The sequence below is a fragment of the Colobus angolensis genome, unplaced genomic scaffold, assembly GCF_000951035.1.
Source record: "Colobus angolensis palliatus isolate OR3802 unplaced genomic scaffold, Cang.pa_1.0 Scaffold25, whole genome shotgun sequence".
In the NCBI taxonomy this organism is placed as follows: domain Eukaryota; kingdom Metazoa; phylum Chordata; class Mammalia; order Primates; family Cercopithecidae; genus Colobus; species Colobus angolensis.
Genome location: NW_012115710.1, coordinates 1,833,692 through 1,852,763, shown reverse-complemented (window position 1 = coordinate 1,852,763; position 19,072 = coordinate 1,833,692). Strand labels below are relative to the sequence as shown.

Sequence of the window (19,072 nt, the reverse complement as noted above, 5' to 3'; positions counted from 1 at the left end):
TTTTATATACTAACAATGAACTCTCTGTAAAAGAAATCAAAACAATCTTATTTCCAATAACCAGCAAAACGATAAAATACATGGAAGTGATTTTATGTAAAGAGGTGAATAATCTGTAAACAGAAAATTATGAAATGTTGATAAAACAACGAAGAATATACAAAAAAATGAAAAGATATGTCGTGGTTGGGATTTGGAAGAATTAATAGTGTTAAAATGTTCATACTAACCAAAGCATACTAATCAATCTGCAGATTCAGTGCAATCCCTATCAAAATTCTAATGACATTATTCACAGTAATAGAAAAAACAATCTTGAAATTCATATGAAACCCCAAACCCCCCAATTTTTCCAAAGTAATCTTGAGTAAAGCAAACAAAGCTGGAGTTGTAACACTACGTGATTTCAAATCTAATCTGAAGCTATACTAATCAAAACACATGATACGGGCATAAAAACAGACACACGGACCAATGGGATGGAATAGAGAGCTCAGCAATCAGCCCTTGCGTTCATGGTCAATTGACTTCAACAACAGTGCCAAGAACACATGATGTGAAGGATGCATTTGGATATCTACATAGAAAAAAAATAACTTTTTTATCCGAGTTTTATTCAAATATTGCCTCAAAATGCATTAACAACTTAAACATAAAGTCTGAAACTATAAAACTACTAGAATAATTCATAGGAGAAGAGCTACATCATATTTGTCCAAGCAATGATTTTTGGATATGACCCCAAAAGTACAGTCAATGAAAGCAAAAATAGACAATTGGGATTATGTAAAAAACTGTACAGCAAAAAGTTGGGGTGGTGGTTGTGAAGAAATTTTGATTAGTACGAAGATATGGTTAGAATGAATAAGTTCTGTTAGCACCATAGAGATTATTGTTAACAATAATTTATTGTACATTTCAAAACAGCTAAGAGACGATCTAAAATGTTCTCAACGCAAAGAAATGATAAGCATTTAATATAATGGGTATCCTAAATTCCTTGATTAGTTCATTTTTTGCTTCAATAAATGGGATCTTGCTCTGCCACCCAGTGGCGATCATGGCTCACTGCAGCCTTGAACTCGGCTCAAGGGATTTTTCCACCTCAGCCTCCAGAAGTGCTCAGATTACCGGCATAAGCCACCTTGCTCAGCCAAAAGGGACCAAAGGGTGGATCACTGAAAGGTATTATGTGAGAAATTCTGTGCTGCTACCCAAATCCAAATGTTGAAGTGCCCCAAACCTCCAGTACCTTAGAATGTGACTGTATTTTGAAATAGAACATTTGAAGGGCGATTACATTAAAATGAGGGTGTTAGAGTGGGATCCAATCAATCTGACTGATGCTCCTATAGAAAGGGAAAGTATGGACACAGAGAGAGACACCAGAGTGTCGTGCACATAAAGACTTTGAGGACACTTCATAATGGTGACCATCTGCACACCAAGGAGAAAACAACAAGCCTGCCTTCACCTCAATCTTCAACTTCCAGTCTCCACAACATTAAGAAAATTAATTTCTGTTGTTTACACTACCCGGTCAATGGCATTTTGTTATGGCAGCCTGAGTGGATTAATACACAAGGTAAGAATCTGCCTTTTCTTTTTTCTTTTCTTATTTTATTTTATTTATTTTTTGAGACAGGCTCTCGCTCTATCGCCCAGGCTAGAGTGCAGTGGCACCATCTCGGCTCACTGCAACCTCTGCCTCCCGGGTTCAAGCGATTGTCCTGCCTCAGCCTCTCCAGTAGCTGGGATTACAGGGACCCCACCACCACGTCTGGCTATTTGTATTTTTAATAGAGACGGAGTGTTGCCATGTTGCCCAGGGTGGTCTCAAACCCCTGACCTCAAGTGATCCACACGCCTCAGCCTCCCGAAGTCCTGGGATTACAGGTGTGAGCCACTGTAGCCAGCAGAATCTCCCTTTTCAATGCTGATACCTCTATGAGTTTCTCATAATATCTCATTCTCATGAGTTCCAGGTTCCCAGTCTCTGAGGATGTCGGTTCTTACAGCTTGACCCTCTCAGGAGAGGCTTCACAGGGAGGCATAAAGAAAACAGCACCTAGGCCGGGCGCGGTGGCTCAAGCCTGTAATCCCAGCACTTTGGGAGGCCGAGACGGGCGGATCACGAGGTCAGGAGATCGAGACCATCCTGGCTAACACGGTGAAACCCCGTCTCTACTAAAAATACAAAAACTAGCCGGGCGAGGTGGCGGGCGCCTGTAGTCCCAGCTACTCGGGAGGCTGAGGCAGGAGAATGGCGTAAACCCGGGAGGCGGAGCTTGCAGTGAGCTGAGATCCGGCCACTGCACTCCAGTCCGGGCGACAGAGCGAGACTCCGCTCAAAAAAAAAAAAAAAAAGAAAACAGAACCTGGGGATACATCTCCCATTATATTGTTTGCCCATTTTCAGGAATTAAAGGATAACAAAGTCAGCAAGGGGTCTTCTCCATTAGAGGAAAACTATTGAGATGCAGCGTGAAGAGTATTGATTAGTTTTAGAGGCAGAAATTCCTGTTACTGACTTTGGACAAATGGTAACTTTTCTAAGTCTGAATCTTCCAGTGATATAGCACGTTGTTGGCATTCCTCGCAGGGATATTGTGAGTCTCCCAGGGCATTCTGCACGTGAAAGGAGGTGGTAAATATAAATCACTGCACATGTGTGAGGCTTCATATTATAGTCATAGATATTTTCATCTTCTTCCTGATTTCTGACGCTCACAGAATTTAAAATTACAGGATTTAACCAAAACGGGCATTTTTCTCAATCTTCTGTAAAATCCCTTTGTTCTTAATTTTCACCACATCAGAAGCAGCCTTCTATCTTCTAGCTGTGACATTATTCAGTGTATGGGTCTTAATTTAGAAAAGTGACCGAGTGATGACACAGAGAGGCCAATGGGATTTTTAAAGGAAAGGCAGGGCAGAGCAGGGTACATGGTTTAGGACTGGCCAGATTGCAGCATTTCTGAGGGCCTTGGGGAAAGGGGCTGTTCCCAGTTCTCTAGTACCTGGCTTTGTGTTGACTTAGGACAGCAGAATATTGGCTTGGTGTCTGAGAGTTTGACAAGGAGAGGGTTGGGGCATGGGCTCTGGGTGGGTAAATTTTCATAGGAAAGGCTGGCTTCAGGAAACCCACTTCTACCTCTAAGAATTTGCTAGCCCCAAGATGGGCAGTCTCTGCCCAGTCAGGGGTGACACAGTCACAGCACCAAGAACACAGAAAATAAGGAAATATAATAAATATAATTAGTCCTGTCATGGACAGGTGCCAAACAGACAAATACAAAATCTAAAGAAACGGATTTAAAACAGAGTTTGTCACAAAAAGAAAGAGAAATCCTGGTTTTTTTTTTTTCCCAAAAAACTTCACTTCTAGTCTTTTTTTTTGAGACGAAGTCTCAGTCTTATCCCCCAGGCTGGAGTGCAATGGCGTGACCTTGGCTCACTGCAACCTCCACCTCCCGGATTCAAGCTATTCTCCTGCCTCAGCCTCCCAAGTAGCTGGGATTACAGGCACCTGCCACCACGCCCGGCTAATTTTTGTATTTTTAGGAGAGACAGGGTTTCACCATGTTGACCAGGCTGGTCTTGAATTCCTGACTTCAGATGATCTGCCTGCCTTGGCCTCCCAAAGTGCTAGGATTACAGGCGTGAGCCACCATACCCAGCCCACTTCTCTTTTTTAAATTTCTATTTCTTTTTTTTTTTGAGACGGAGTCTCGCTCTGTCACCCAGGCTGGAGTGCAGTGGCCGGATCTCAGCTCACTGCAAGCTCCACCTCCCGGGTTCACGCCATTCTCCTGCCTCAGCCTCCGGAGTAGTTGGGACTACAGGTGCCGCCACCTCGCCCGGCTAGTGTTTTGTATTTTTAGTAGAGACGGGGTTTCACCGTGTTAGCCAGGATGGTCTCAATCTCCTGACCTCGTGATCCACCCGTCTCGGCCTCCCAAAGTGCTGGGATTACAGGCCTGAGCCACCGCGCCCGGCCTAAATTTCTATTTCTAAACAAGTCTTTGCAATTTCAGTCTCCAGTGAAGTCTTGGGTTGACATTACAGGAAGAGGGGGAGAACCTGTAGGGAAGAGAAGGATCTCAGGGGTGGCTATTTGGATGCAGGACTCATAACTGCCTCTGTTCAAGGTAGGAGAAAACGCTGTAGTCACAGGAACGTCGTCCATGGCTCTGCCTGGGCGTGGGTTTCTTCCTCTATTGACTCTCCTCTATCTTAACGGTGCTTGTGGAAACCCTAGTCTCTTCTTTGGTATTCAGCCAATGAATGTCTTATTATCTTAGTTTCAGTGACTCTAGAGTTCATCTAGAAAGCTCTAATATTACATGGATTTAAATATTGTCTGAGGATGAAACTGATCTGCCCTTTTTGCAGGGCAATTTTCAGTTGTTCTTTTGTTCCTGGGTTGAAGAAACGGATGCCTAATGTGTCTTGGAGTTTAACTTTTTTTTTTTTTTTTGAGACAGAGTCTCGCTCTGTTGCCCAGGCTGGAGTGCAAAGGTGCGATCTCGGCTCACTGCAACCTCCACCTCCCAGATTCAAGCAATTCTCCTGCCTCAGCCTCCCAAGTAGCTGGGATAACAGGTGCAATTTGCTCTGGACTTTCTTTTCATGAACGTTTACACTAATAAGGAGCCTGAATGATAGAGATAGTGTCACCTTTTTGGGGTACAGGACAGATGTGTTTGCTGCACAGAGTAATAAGAGACTCCAGCCAAGAAACAGCAGTATCCCCAGGAGTCAAGAATTTTGGAGCTCCAGGGAAAAAATTAAGCCTGAGAAGTCTCCTGATCCTCAACCCATATCAAGAAAAGCCCTCAGGCTGGGCGTGGTGGCTCATGCTTATAATCCCAGCATTTTGGGAGGCCGAAGTGGGTGGATCACCTGAGATCAGGAGTTCAAGACCAGCCTGGCCAACATAGTGAAACCCTGTTTCTACTAAAAATAAAAAAAAATAAAAAAATAAAAAAATTTAGCTGGGCGTGGTGGTGGGCGTCCGTAATCCCAGCTACTCGGGAGGCTGAGGCAGGAGAATTGCTTGAACCTGGGAAGGCAGAGGTTGCAGTGAGCCGAGATTGTGCCACTGCACTCCAGCCTGGGTGACAACAGTGAAACTCTTTGCTTCAGATCATAGAAGTCAATGCTAAAAGTTGTTTTGTAGCAACATAGCTATTTAGCAATATTGCGTAATACAGATACCTATCTTGTACAGATCCCAAAATCTATCCTGGATACTGCATCTTCAAAAAATAATGCTGGCTGGGCGCGGTGGCTCATGTTTGTAATCCCAGCACTTTGGGAGGCCCAGGTGGGCGGATCATGAGGTCAGGAGATCAAGACCATCCTGGCTAATAAGGTGAAACCCCGTCTCTACTAAAAATACAAAAAACTAGCCGGGCGAGGTGGCGGGCGCCTGTAGTCCCAGCTACTCCGGAGGCTGAGGCAGGAGAATGGCGTGAACCCGGGAGGCGGAGCTTGCAGTGAGCTGAGATCCGGCCACTGCACTCCAGCCTGGGAGACAGAGCCAGACTCCGTCTCAAAAAAAAAAAAAAAATAAAGCCCTTACAAATAGTCTTCGGAAGACAATTGTTATTTATTGGTCTAAAGAATAATTCTGCAGGAATTCTAAGTGTATTTGGTAGGCAGATTATTCTTTTATAGAACGAGATTACAATTTTTAAATAAAAAGTATGTTTTCTTATTACTTTCAGAATGCACCTAAAGTGAATCTGAAATTACAGTATTTTTAGAAAATATTGACCTAAGCATATTTCAAAGGTGTTTAAAATAACTCAAGTGTCGAATAGAACAAGTGAAAGGAAGAAGTAATTTACATGTACTTTTCAAAGCTTTTGCTTATTTATTTATTTAGACGGAGTTTTGCTTTTGTCGCCCAGGCTGGAGTGCAGTGGCGATCTCGGCTCACTGCAACCTCCGTCTCCCGGGTTTAAGCAATTCTCCTGCCTCAGTCTCCCAAGTAGCTGGGATTATAGGCGTGTGTCATCACGCCCGGCTAATTTTTGTATTTTGAGTAGAGGCGGGGTTTCTCCATTTTGGTCAGGTTGGTGTCGAATTCCTGACCTCCAGTGATCCGACCTCCTCGGCCTCCCAAAGTGCTGGGATTACAGGCGTGAGCCACCGCGCCCAGCCTCTACTGCTCTTTTAAAAGCAACAGTTGGTGACCTGACTTCTCACTGGCCTTATCCCTCCATGCCCCAGAGGTGTCCCTGGGAAACTCTTTGGAACTGTATTCTCCAGAGTGAACGGGGAATAGAAATGGAGAGGATTTCTATGCTATTCTTTGGGGCATCAGCATGAAATTACACATTCCGCACAGGCTGAGTTTGCATATTGTATTTTAGTTTGCATTCCTTTCACAGACCATTTAAGGGTTTTTCAATTACATTTCTGATTTTTAATTGAATTCTTTAATTTTAATTGTGGGAACTTTCCTGGATGCAAGCAACAGACGCTGACCCTCCTAGTGAGATCCCAGGTCACAAACCGTGGAGCGGCTCCAGCCTGACTGGCAAGTGTTGCTTGCAAAATCCGGAAAACCGAGACACGCCCAGAGATAGGAGGAGGGAAGCGCAGGCCCTGCCCCATAAGCATTCAGGCCCCGCCCACCACCTCGCTGGCCCCGCCCAGGCCTGGCCTCTCCGTCCGCGCGCAGTCGCCGGCAGACCCGGAAGTGGATGGCGTGGAGAGATGGCGCAACGGCGGCGCGTGAGTTTTCCTTTGTTTAGATTAAGTGTTCGCTTAGCGGTGCCCTCACGCTTCTCTACCCGGGATGTGGGGGGCGGTACAGACCTTCAAATCCCCGCACCGCTCCCTCCACCCCGAGTAAATTCACGCGTGCCGTCAGAATACCGGGGTTCGCTTCCCTGTGTGTGAAAATCGCCCTAGGGCTGGTTCTGTCCCCGGTCGTTCTGCCGTAGGGCCGCGTAGGCAGCTGCTTTCGCGTTGTTTTCCTGCTCAAAACCCTTCAGTGACCCCTCCGCCAGCCCCGCGCCACGTAAAGTCCCCACCTGCGAGCCCGATCCACGCCCTCCGGGTCCCAAGCCTCGCCCTTGTCGGCCCCTGGGGCGCAGCGCCACAGCCGCAAATCGGGAGGGGCCGCGTCCTCTGCCTGTCCTGGAGATTCTGCAGACCCCACCCCTGATCTGCCTGCCGCCCTAGACCTCCTTGGGCTGGACCCTTCTGTCCCCAGGCCTCTTCGCAGTCACGGCTTCTCCTGATCCTCTGTTGGGGGAGGTGGCCGGGACCTATCGTAGGGCACCCAGTGTTCTTCTGTCCCAAATTCCTCCCGTTGGAAACTGTGCTCTTGAGGAGGTGGGCATTTTATTCCAGTCCCCTCCCTGTGAATGTGTAGTGAAAGAGATGGAGAGCGAGGTAGAGGAAACAGAAAAATTTAGAGAGAAAATAATGAAGGAGATCCATTATCAAGACGGCAACGTAGAGGAACGGTGAGAGATTTGCAAAGTGAAAGAAGCAACCCAGGAAGTAGCAGGGAGAGAAAAGCAACTGGTGAAATGTAGAGAAAAGTTGTATTTCTAGACAGATGAAGGACTGCAAGGTAGGGAGAGGGGCAGCAAAGCCGGAGGCTCCTCAGACAAAGTTGGGGAGAGGAGGAGGGATTTGGAGCCAGGGCAGACTGAGCAGCGTGGTGCAGGGACAGCAAGAGGGGGCAGCCGGTGACAAGGTGACAAGGAGAGCAGAGGGAGAACCACCCCAGGGATCTGGGGTTGCCAGACAGTGGGGAGAAGGGGGCATAACAGAGAAGAGGGAATTTAGCAGGAGGAGCACAGATGGGAGAAGAAAGAGGCAGAAATACATGGAGATTGGAGACAATCAAAAGATTGGAGAGAAAGAGCAACAAAAGGAAAAAAATTGCAAGATGGAGCAGATCAGGTGGAAAAGAAGGAATAGAGGGAAGAAGGGGAGAAACTGTGGGAGAGGAGAGGGGCTCAAAATCTGGGCTCACTGCAACCTTAGCCTGCTGAGTTCAAGCGATTCTCCTGCCTCAGCCTCCCAAGTAGCTGGGATTACAGGTGCTCGCCACCACGCCTGGCTAATTTTGTAGTTTTAGTAGAGACGGGGTTTCACCGTGTTGGCCTGACTGGTCCTGAACTCCTGAGACCTCAGGTGATCTGCCCACCTCGGCCTCCCAAAGTGCTGGGATTACAGGCTTGAGCCACCTTACCCGGCCTCCTCACATTAATTTGGTAGAATGGTTCCCAGAACTCAGAGAAAATTTTACTTAGGTTTACTATTGGTTATGAAGGTTATGACAAAGGATATAGATGGAAGAGCTGTCCTAGCAAATCAAAACAGAGGAGTGGGTTTTGGAAACCGTTAATTTTATCCGTATCTGAAGTGAGGGGCAGTCATGTGGGACTGAGTCCTTAACTGGGATCTGATTCTATCTCCAGGTAGATACTATCCAAATTGAGTTAAATTGTAGGTCATCCAGCTGGGAGTGTGCCAGAGAACTGTTCAGCAGGGGAAAAAACATGTGTACATTTCCACCTCAAACAGTAAAGGGAAGAGATCTCCAACCGGCCCACCCACTTGTCTCGGCCTGTAATCTCTACTCTGTAGTAACTGGAAATTGTCTGTCCCTCCCCCTGGCTGTTGCTGACCCTGCGATTGTGCACCATGTGCCAGCCCTACTCACAATCTCAGGACAGTGTGGCATCCTTTCTCTGTGGCATCACCAATATTTACTTCAAGGGATTACTTTGGTTAGTGTACCCACATGGAGGTATTGTTCATTAAAACACACACAGACACGCTGGCTGGGTGCGGTAGCTCATGCCTGTAATCTCAGCACTTTAGGAGGCCAAGGTGGGCAGATGACTTACGTCTAGGACTTCCAGACCAGCCTGGCCAACACGTTGAAACCCCACCTCTACTAAAAATACAAAAATTGAAAATACAAAAATTAGCTGGGCGTGGTGACGTGCGCCTGTATTCCCAGCTAGTCGGGAGGCTGAGATAGGAGAATCACTTGAACCCCAGAGGTGGAGGTTGCAATGAGCCGACGTCGCACCACTGCACTCCAGCCTGGGTGGCAAGAGTGAGACTCTGTCTCAAAAAAAAAAAAGGCACAGAATGAAGTCTTTATTTCTTGCTACTCCTTCATGATTAAAACAAAAAATATTCTATTAATTACATTTCTCCCTGTAGTTAGTACCCCTCTTCAATGCTCTATTTGAGAACACAGTACACTAAAATCTTGTTTATATTCTCTGTCTCCAGTCTTGCCTCAAGTTCTTGATTTACCCCCTTCCAATTAAGCTTTCACCTCCACCATTCCTTCGGTCCTTTTTCTTCCAGACTGCACCAGTGACCTCTGTGTTTCGAAGTCCAATTTTGAATTTCCTATCCTCATCTTTTCGAGTTAGCAACATGTTGCACAGCTGATCATTCCCTGTTCTTTTTTCTTAGCTCTAAATTTATTTGATTACTTTGTTTCAGATTTTTGTCTTACCAGTTTCCTCTGCTGGTATCTCCTGAAGCTGTCTTCTCTGAAGGTGGGAGTGTTCCGTGATTTAGGTCTTTTTTTTTTTTTTTTTTTTTTTTGAGACGGAGTCTTGCTCTGTCGCCCAGGCTGGAGTGCAATGGCACGATCTCGGCTCACTGCAAGCTCCGCCTCCCGGGTTCACGCCATTCTCCTGGCTCAGCCTCCTGAGTAGCTGGGACTACAGGCGCCCGCCACTGCGCCCGGCTTATTTTTTGTATTTTTAGTAGAGACGGGGTTTCACCGTGGTCTCGATCTCCTGACCTTGTGATCCGCCCACCTCGGCCTCCCAAAGTGCTGGGATTACAGGCTTGAGCCACCGCGCCCGGCCGATTTAGGTCTTTTTCATTTTTGTTTTTGTTTTTAAGAGAGAGTCCCACCCTGTCACCCAGACTGGAGTGCCGTGGTGCAATCATAACTTCCTGCAGCCTCAAACTCCTGGCCTCAGGAGGTCCTCCTGCCCCAGCCTCCCAAGTAGCTGGGACTCTAGGTGCACACCACCACACCCGAGTTATTTTTAAATTTTTTAGTACAGACTGGGTTTCCCTATGTTGAATAGGCTTAGCTCTCAAAACTCTTCTCATCTCTGTCCACACACACTACCGTTCCTTATCATCTCATCTCATGGCTTTGAACCCCATCTACCTGTCTCCATGTCCCCTGCAGACCTCTGGCCTGAGGTCTAGAAACCTGTATTCAGTTGTCTCCTTACTTCTCTGCTGGGACACCTAACAGGCATCTCCACCTCGTATGTGCCACTTTCTGAGCTCCCCCAAATGCATTCCCCTGCAGTCCTGCACATCTCAGATGAGAGTGACCCTGTACTTCCTGGGGCTTAGCTGAACTTCTTGTCATATATTGAAAATATGTAAGATATTACATTGTAAGTACATTAGTTTTTTTTTTTTTTTGAAATGGAGCCTTGCTCTGTCGTCAAGCTGGAGTGCAGTGGCATGATCTTGGCTCGGCGTAACCTCCGCCTCCCAGGTTCAAGCGATTCTCCTGTCTCAGCCTCCCGAGTAGCTGGGACTACAGGCATGCACCATCACGCCTGGCTAATTGTATTTTTAGTAGAGACGAGGTTTCACCATGCTGGCCAGGATGGTCTCCATCTCTTGACTTTGTGATCCGCCCGCCTTGGCCTCCCAAAGTGCTGGGATTACAGGCATGAGGCACCACGCCCAGCCTGTAAGTACATTAATTTAACATAAAGAATTACATATTTACTAAAACAGGTGAGGAAATTTGTTGTTTCCGAAATTCCTTTGAGGTATTGGAGAAAATGTTTGCACCCTTGTCCCTGTCTGATCTGTGTCCCAGGACCTCTCTGAGCTCATCTCCTGCCTGTGTCCCCCTTGTTCCCTCTGTTGCAGCCACACAGGCCTCTTTCCTGGAGCCAGGGTTGCTCCTGACTCAGGGCTTCCACCTGGGCTGTCCCTCTGCCTGGACATCTCTAGCCTGTCAGCTGCAGGTACAAACACCATTTCTTCCCCAAGTCTTTGTTCTGATACTACCTTCTTCATGGAGGCTTCTGTGTTCCTCTCCACCCCACATTTAACACTCCAGCTATACCCTCACCCCCACTGTGGTCCACATTGCCTGCTCTGGATATTTCGTTTTTTTTTTTTTTTTTTTTTGAGACGGAGTCTCGCTCTGTTGCCCAGGCTGGAGTGCAGTGGCTGGATCTCAGCTCACTGCAAGCTCTGCCTCCCGGGTTTACGCCATTGTCCTGCCTCAGCCTCCCGAGTAGCTGGGACTACAGGCGCCAGCCACCTCGCCCGGCTAGCTTTTTGTATTTTTTAGTAGAGATGGGGTTTCACCATGTTAGCCAGGATGGTCTCGAACTCCTGACCTCGTGATCCGCCCGTCTCGGCCTCCCAAAGTGCTGGGATTACAGGCTTGAGCCACCATGCCCGGCCTGCTCTGGATATTTCTTTCTGCTCTTTTGCTGTCCACTACCTAAATCCTGGTAACAAGACCCAGGGATAGAGCAGAGCCAGAAAGTCGGGGTGTGCTGGACTTGCGCCTTCTGAGTGGAGCTCACCCCTGGCTTCACATTGGAGTGCAGATATACGTCTTGTGCCTCCAGTCTCTTACCTGAGATTCCCATTCACATACTCAGGTTGGGCTCAGCATTAATATTTGAAGCTGATTCTATGGTAGTTGCTCCTTATCTTCCAGTGTACTTTCTGAGGTTCCAGTTACTCATGGTCAACCACAGTTTTAGTAGTCCAAGGATATTACATGGAAAGTTCCAGAAATGAAGAATTCGTAGTGTTAAATTTCTCACTCTTCTTGGTAGGATGATGTAGTCTCTCACTGTCCCACTCTGTTTTGTCCAGGACTTGAATCATCTCTTTGTCCAGTATGTCCCCCTGTACAGTCATCCCTCGGTATCACATAGGATTTGCTTCCAAGATCCCCCCCAAGATTACCCAAATCAGATGATCTGCAAGACCCTTATATAAAATTGCATAATACGGTCACGTGCCACATAAGGACATTTCGGTCAGCAACAGACCACGTCTATGATGGTGGTTCCATAAGATTACACTGGAGCTGAAAAATTCCTGTTGCCTGGCTACCTCAGAGCAGTCATGACATCATAGTGCAGTGTTGGTGATGCTGGGGGAAACAAACCTAGTGCGTTACCAGACAGTTTTAACTGGATGTGGAGGAGGATGACATTGAGAATCTCTTAGAGGTGGTTCATGAGGAATGGGTTAATGAGTCATTGGAACTGATACAGGAACGCATAGCTGAAGAAGAGGCAAGAGAATAGGGAACTGGCTGGGCGCGGTGGCACACATCTGTAATCCCTGTACTTTGGGAGGCCGAGGCAGGTGGATCACTTGAGGTCAGTAGTGTCAGGAGTGGTGGCACATACCTGTGGTCCCAGCTACTTGGGAAGCTGGGGTAGGAAAATCACTTGAACGCAGGAGGCGGAGGTTGCAGTGAGCCAAGGTCGTGCCACTGCACCACTCCAGCCTGAGCGACAGAGTGAGACTCTATCTCAAAAAAAAAAAAAAAAAAAGAGAGAGAATGAGCCAATAGGAAACTGAAGAAAAAGAGAACTCTAAAGGCAATTCACAGTTAAATATATAGCAGAAGCTTTTGCAGACCTTGACAAGCTCCTTAAGGGGTTTGAAAACATAGGTACCAACACCTAAAGGTTTCCATTAATAGAAAGGAACGTCCATGATGCATTATCTGCTCATGCATTATCTGCTCATAAGAACATTTAGGAAGACAAAAGAAACAAAGCAAGCAAACTACCATGGACTATTCTGAAAGGAGAGCTTCAGGCAAGTCCTTCAGGAAGCGTCTGGGAGAAAGCATTGTTACCATAGGAGGACTTTCTGGTGGGACAAGATGTGGCACTGGAAGACGGTGACACTGATGGTCCTGACCCTGTGCAGGCGTAGGCTGATGTGTGTGTTTGTGTCTTAGTTGTTGACAAAAATGTTTAAAAAGGTTAAAAAATTGAAAACAAGAAAAAGTTTAGAGAATTAAGGTAAAAAGATAAAATATTTTTGTATAGCTGTACAAGATGTTTGTGTTTTAGGCTGCTGTTGCAAAAGGGTCAAAAAGTTAAATTTAAAAGTTTGTACGGTACAACAGTTGCAGTAAGTAAGCTTGGTTTATTACTGAAGAAAAAAGTATTTTTCTGTGAAGTTAGCGTAGCCTAAATGTGCAGAGTTTGTAAAGCCTGTAGTAGTGTACAGCCACATCCTAGGCCTTCACAATTCATTCATCACTCACTGACTCACCCAGAGCAGTTTCCAGTCCTGCGAGCTCCATTCATGGTAAGTGCCTTAGACAAGTGTACCATTTTTTAAACTCTTATACCAAATGACTACTGTATTTTTTTTTTTTTTTTTGAGATGGAGTCTCGCTCTGTCACCCAGGCTGGAGTGCAGTGGCCGGATCTCAGCTCACTGCAAGCTCCGCCTCCCGGGTTTACACCATTCTCCTGCCTCAGCCTCCCGAGTAGCTGGGACTACAGGCGCCCATGCCACGTCGCCCGGCTAGTTTTTTTGTATTTTTTAGTAGAGACGGGGTTTCACCGTGTTAGCCAGGATGGTCTCGATCTCCTGACCTTGTGATCCGCCTGTCTCGGCCTCCCAAAGTGCTGGGATTACAGGCTTGAGCCACCGCGCCCGGCCTTTTTCTATATTTAGATATGTTTTGACTTACGAGTACTTAGCACTGTTACAGTTGACTATAGTATTCAGGACATAGTATGCCCTACAAGTTTTTAGCAGTAAGCTATATTATATATACCAGATGTGTAGTAGGCTATGCTATCTTGGTTTGTGTAAGTTCACTCTGTAATGAAATGGTCTGAAAATGCATTTCTCAGAACACATCCCTGTTATTAAGCAATGTGTGACTGTATTTGCATATAACCTATGCACATCCTTCGCATCCTCCCGTATACTGTAAACCGAAGGGGGCCAGCCCCTCCACACCTGTGGGCGTTTCTCATCAGGTGGAAGGAGAGACTTGAGAAAAGAAAGAGACACAGAGACAAAGTACAGAGAAAGAAAAGTGGGCCCAGGGGACCGGCGCTCAGCATGCTCAGCATACGGAGGACCGGCACCCGGCACTGGTCTCTGAGTTCCCTCGGTATTTATTGATCACTATCTCTACCATCTCGGAGAGGGGGATGTGGCAGGACTATAGGGTAATGGTGGGGAGAGGGTCAGCAGGAGAACATGTGAACAAATGTCTCTGTGTCATAAACAATCTTAAGAAAAAGGTGCTGTGCTTTGATGTGCACATACATAAACATCTCAGTGCATTAAAGAGTGGCATTGCCACTAGCAAGTCTCACCTCCAGCCCTAAAGTGGTTTTCTCCTATCTCAGTAGATAGAACACACACTGAGACATTCCATTGCCCAGGGAAGAGCAGGAGACAGATGCCTTCCTCTTATCTCAACTGCAAAGAGGCCTTCCTCTTTCACTCATCCTCCTGAGCACAGACCCTTTAAGGGTGTCAGGCTGGGGGGTGGGTGTCAGGCTAGGGGGCGGTCAGGTCTTTCCCTTCCCACGAGGTCACATTTCAGACTCACGTGAGGAGAAACCTTGGACAATACCTGGCTTTCCTAGGCAGAGCAGTGTTTGTGTCCCTGGGTACTTGAGATTAGAGAATAGCGATGACTTTTACCAAGCATACTGCTTTCAAACAATTGTTCAACAAAGCACATCCTGCACAGCCCTAAATCCATTAAGCCTTGAGTAAACACAGCACATGTCTCTGCAAGCACAGGGTTGGGGCTAGGGTTACAGATTAACAGCATCTCAAGGCAGAAACATTTTTTTAGTACAGAACAAAATCGAGTCTCTTATGTCTACTTCTTTCTACATAGACACAGTAACAGTCTGATTTCTCTTTCTTTTCCCCACAGTAAACCATCTGATTACTTGTAATACCTAATTAAGTATAAATACTATGTAAATACTTGTTATACTGGCTGGTTTTCTTGTATTATTTTTATTTTTTTATTTTTTTATTTTATTTTTATTTATTTATTTATTTTTTTTGGAGACGGAGTCTCGCTCTGTCACCCAGGCTGGAGTGCAGTGGTCGGATCTCAGCTCACTGCAAGCTCCGCCTCCCGGGTTCACGCCATTCTCCTGCCTCAGCCTCCCGAGTAGCTGGGACTACAGGCGCCCGCCACCTCACCCGGCTAGTTTTTTGTATTTTTAGTAGAGACGGGGTTTCACCGTGTTAGCCAGGATGGTCTCAATCTCCTGACCTCGTGATCCGCCCGTCTCGGCCTCCCAAAGTGCTGGGATTACAGGCTTGAACCACCGCGCCCGGCCAGTCATGTGCATCCTTTACATGGAGTAGATAGGGTTTAGTACTGTTCCACGTTCCATTCATTCAGGGTTTTGCAACATATCCCCTTGGATAAAGGAATTTTACTGTATTGTGTATCCAGCATTGAGCACCGAAGCCGTGTCCTCATTTCAGAAGGCTGAGCTCAGCTTCTGATTCACAAAGAGATGAGGGGTACTGTGCTCCGCATGGAGTTTGGTCAGAGCCAGGTCTGTGCCCTGAAGGGAATCTTAGTCCAGCCCAGCTCCCCGCTGCTGCAGTGTGTGTGCTCAGGCTTCTCCAGGAGGGGAGCAGGTTCTGAAGAAAGGGGCCAAAAACTCACTTCTTCTTCCTGTAGGAGTTTATTGTCCCGGCATCAACTCTGTTGCAGTAGGCAGCAGAGGACTGTATTTCCACAGGGTGAGGTCTCCCCTATGTGTGTGGTTGTGGCACAGGAAGAAAGTATGTTGATTCTAAACCCTAAACAGCATGTTTTTGACATTCAGGATTGACTTCTAAAGAGTCATGTTATGTGAAGGAGAAGCGCAGAAGAGGACAGCAAAGGAGTCAGGGATGCCACTTACTCAGGTAAAGTGATATTCTCAGTTGATTGTTCTGTTTCGTATTTCTTCCTGAAATGCCGAGTACCAGAGTTGAGAATCTTCTGAGTCTCAAGTGTCCTTCCTGACAGGTTTGCTTGCACTCACTCATGCCTTCCCTCAGTCCCTCTCATCTCACTTAGATTCCATCCCTCGTGACCCAGTGACATGAACTTGGGAAGAGGCGGCACTGGGCATGGGCCTGGGAAGGGCTCACACCAGACATGGATGGAGACGGGGTGAGGGTCCCGTGGTGTCAGTGCTGTTGGGCAGCAGGGATTGTTTAGGGACCACATCTGGATGCACTGTCAGCTCTCTGTGGACCAGAATTAGAGGAGCTACCCACAGAAGTCACGTATTAATGTGCACAAGTACCTGGTAAATTGTGCAACAAAAAATCAGGAAATCTTTTGTGCCTTTTTTTTTTTTTTTTTTTGAGACAAGAGTCTCGCTCTGTTGTCCAAGCTGGCATACAGTGGTGCAATCTCGGCTCACTGCAACCTCTACCTCCCAGGCTCAAGCGATCCTCCCACCTCAGCCTCTTGAGTAGCTGGGACCACAAATGCGTACCACTATGCCCGGCAATTTTTTGAATTTTTGGCAGAGATGTGGTTTCACCATCTCCACCCACCTCAGCCTCCCAAAGTGCTGAAATTACAGGCTTGATGACGCCTGGCCTTTTTTGACTTTTAGTAATAGCCATTCTGACTAATGAGATGGTATCTCATTGTGGTTTTGATTTGCATTTCTCTAATGATCACTGATAATGAGCTTTTTTTCCATATGCTTGTTGGCTACATGTATGTCTTCATTCGATAGGTGTCTGTTCATGTCCCTTGCCCACTTTTTTCGTTTGTTTGTTTGAGACGGAATTTCGCTCTTGTCGCCCATGAGGGAGTGCAATGGTGCGATCTCAGCTCACTGCAACTTCTGCCTCCCGAGTTCAAGCGATTCTCTTGCCTCTCAGCCTCCCGAGTAGCTGGGATTACAGGCTCCTGCCAGCACACTCAACTAATCTTTGTATTTTTAGTAGAGACAGGGTTTCACCATGGTGGCCAGGCTGGTCTCGCAACTTCTGACCTCAGGTGATCCACCTGCCTCAGCGTCCCAAAGTGCTGGGATTATAAGCATGAGTCACTGCACCTGGCCCTTTGCCCACTTTTTAATGGGGTTGTTTTTGTCTTGTAAATTTGTTTAAGTTCCGTATAGATGCTGGATAGTAGACCTTTGTTAGATGCATAGATTGCAAAAATTTTCTCCCATTCTGTAGGTTGTCTGCTTACTCTGTTGATTAGTTTGTTTTGCTGTGCAGGATCTCTTAAAGTTAATTGGATACCGCTTGTCAATTGTTGTTTTTGTTACGATTGCTTTTGGTGTCTTTGTCGTGAAATCTTTGCCCATTCCTGTGTTGAGGATGGTATCATCTGAGTTGTCTTCCAAGGTTTTTATAGTTTTGGGTTTTACATTGAAGTCTTTAATCCATCTTGAGTTGATTTTTGTATATCATGTAAGGATGGCATTCAGCTTCAATCTTCTGCACGTGGCTAGCTGGTTATCCAGCACCATTTATGAAATAGGGAGTCTTTTCCTCATTGCTTGTTTTTGTCAGCTTTGTCAAAGATCAGATGGTCATAGATGTGCGGCCTTATTTCTGAGCTGACTATTCTGTTCCATTGGTCTTTGTGCCTGTTTTTGTAACAGTACCATATTGTTTTGGTTACTGTAGCCTTGTGGTATAGTTTGAAGTTGGATAACTTGATGCCTCCAGCTTTGTTCTTTTTGCTTAGGATTGCCTTGGCTATTCAGGCTCTTTTTTGGTTGCATATGAATTTTAAAATAGTTTTTTCTAGTTCTGCAAAGAACGTCGTTAGGGTTAGCATTCAGTCTGTAAATTCTTTGGGCAGTATGATCATTTTAATTATATTGATTCTTCTTATCCATGAGCATGGGATATTTTTCCGTTTGTGTCTTCTCTGATTTCAATTTGAGCAGTGGTTTGTAATTCTCACTGTAGAGAATAATCTAAATTTTAATGGACAAAGCAATGGGTTAGTGTAGTAGTATAAGCCTGTAATTTGAGCTTCTTGAGCTTCTTGGGAGGCTGAGATGGGAGGATCTCTTAAGTTTGAGACCACCCTGGGCAATATAGTGAGACCTCACATAAATTTTAAAACATATTCTATTTATATTTTTGAAAATAGGTATTTGTGACTGGAGTTCAAGTTTCTATGTTTTTTTCATGATCTCTTTTTTTTTTTGAGATGGAGTCTCACTCTTTTGTCTACGCTGGAGTGTAGTAATGTGATCTCGGCTCAGTGCAACCTCCATCTCCTGGGTTCAAACAATTCTCCTACCTCAGCCTCCTGAGTAGCTGGGATTACAGGTGCCCGCCATCAGGCCTAGCTAATTTTTGCGTTTTTAGTAGAGACGGAGTTTCACCATATTGGCCAGGCTGGTCTCAAACTCCTGACCTCAGGTGATCTGCCTGCCTCAGCCTCCCAAAGTGTTGGGATTACAGGCGTGAGCCACCGCGCCCAGCCAGTCTACTTTTTTTTTTAATAGCTTAATATACAGTAATGTTTATAAAGTAAACCGAGTACTATTTATACATTTTTATTGTTGCAAACATGCTGAAATACACATTAGCAAAAATAATGACTGCCAGGCCGTATGTGCACCATTAGTCCCAGTTTCTTGGGAGGCTGAGGAGGGAGGATCATTTGAGATCAGGAGTTCAAAGCTGTACTGTGCTGTGATTACTCACTGCACCCCAACCTGAACAACATAGCAAGACCTGGTCTCTAAGAATTTTTTTTAAAAAAAGATGACAAATGTCATCTAAAAAATAGTCATTGAGAGACAGCTCTTTATTTCATTTGATATGTAAAGTGCGTATGCTTATTACTTTATCAGCTAAGTGTGTACGTGTACCTGTGATGTGTCTGCATGACTGCATGGATAAGCAAGCCTGTAGTTAAGGTACAACATCATTTTATAAGAATTTTTAAATTTTGATTTTAATTTATTTTTTATTTTTTTGAAACAGAGTCTCTCTCTGTCGCCCAGACTGAAGTGCAGTGGCGTGATCACGGCTCACTGCAGCC

The 19,072-nt window shown here is 45.9% G+C and overlaps 1 protein-coding gene across 2 annotated transcripts in view; it reads left to right on the top strand.

The window, feature by feature from the left end:
• The first annotated feature begins 6,367 nt into the window (after positions 1 to 6,367).
• The window catches only part of ZNF766 (zinc finger protein 766), a 23,947-nt gene continuing 11,242 nt past the window's right edge, over positions 6,368 to 19,072 (top strand). The window contains exon 1 of one of the 2 annotated variants that reach the window (XM_011946203.1): positions 6,368 to 6,747. In XM_011946203.1, coding sequence (XP_011801593.1) covers positions 6,478 to 6,747 — 270 coding nt within the window. In that variant the 5' untranslated portion in view covers positions 6,368 to 6,477. Of the gene's footprint in view, positions 6,748 to 15,894; positions 15,958 to 19,072 lie in introns of those variants that run through there. The other variant, XM_011946204.1, reaches the window with a different exon arrangement.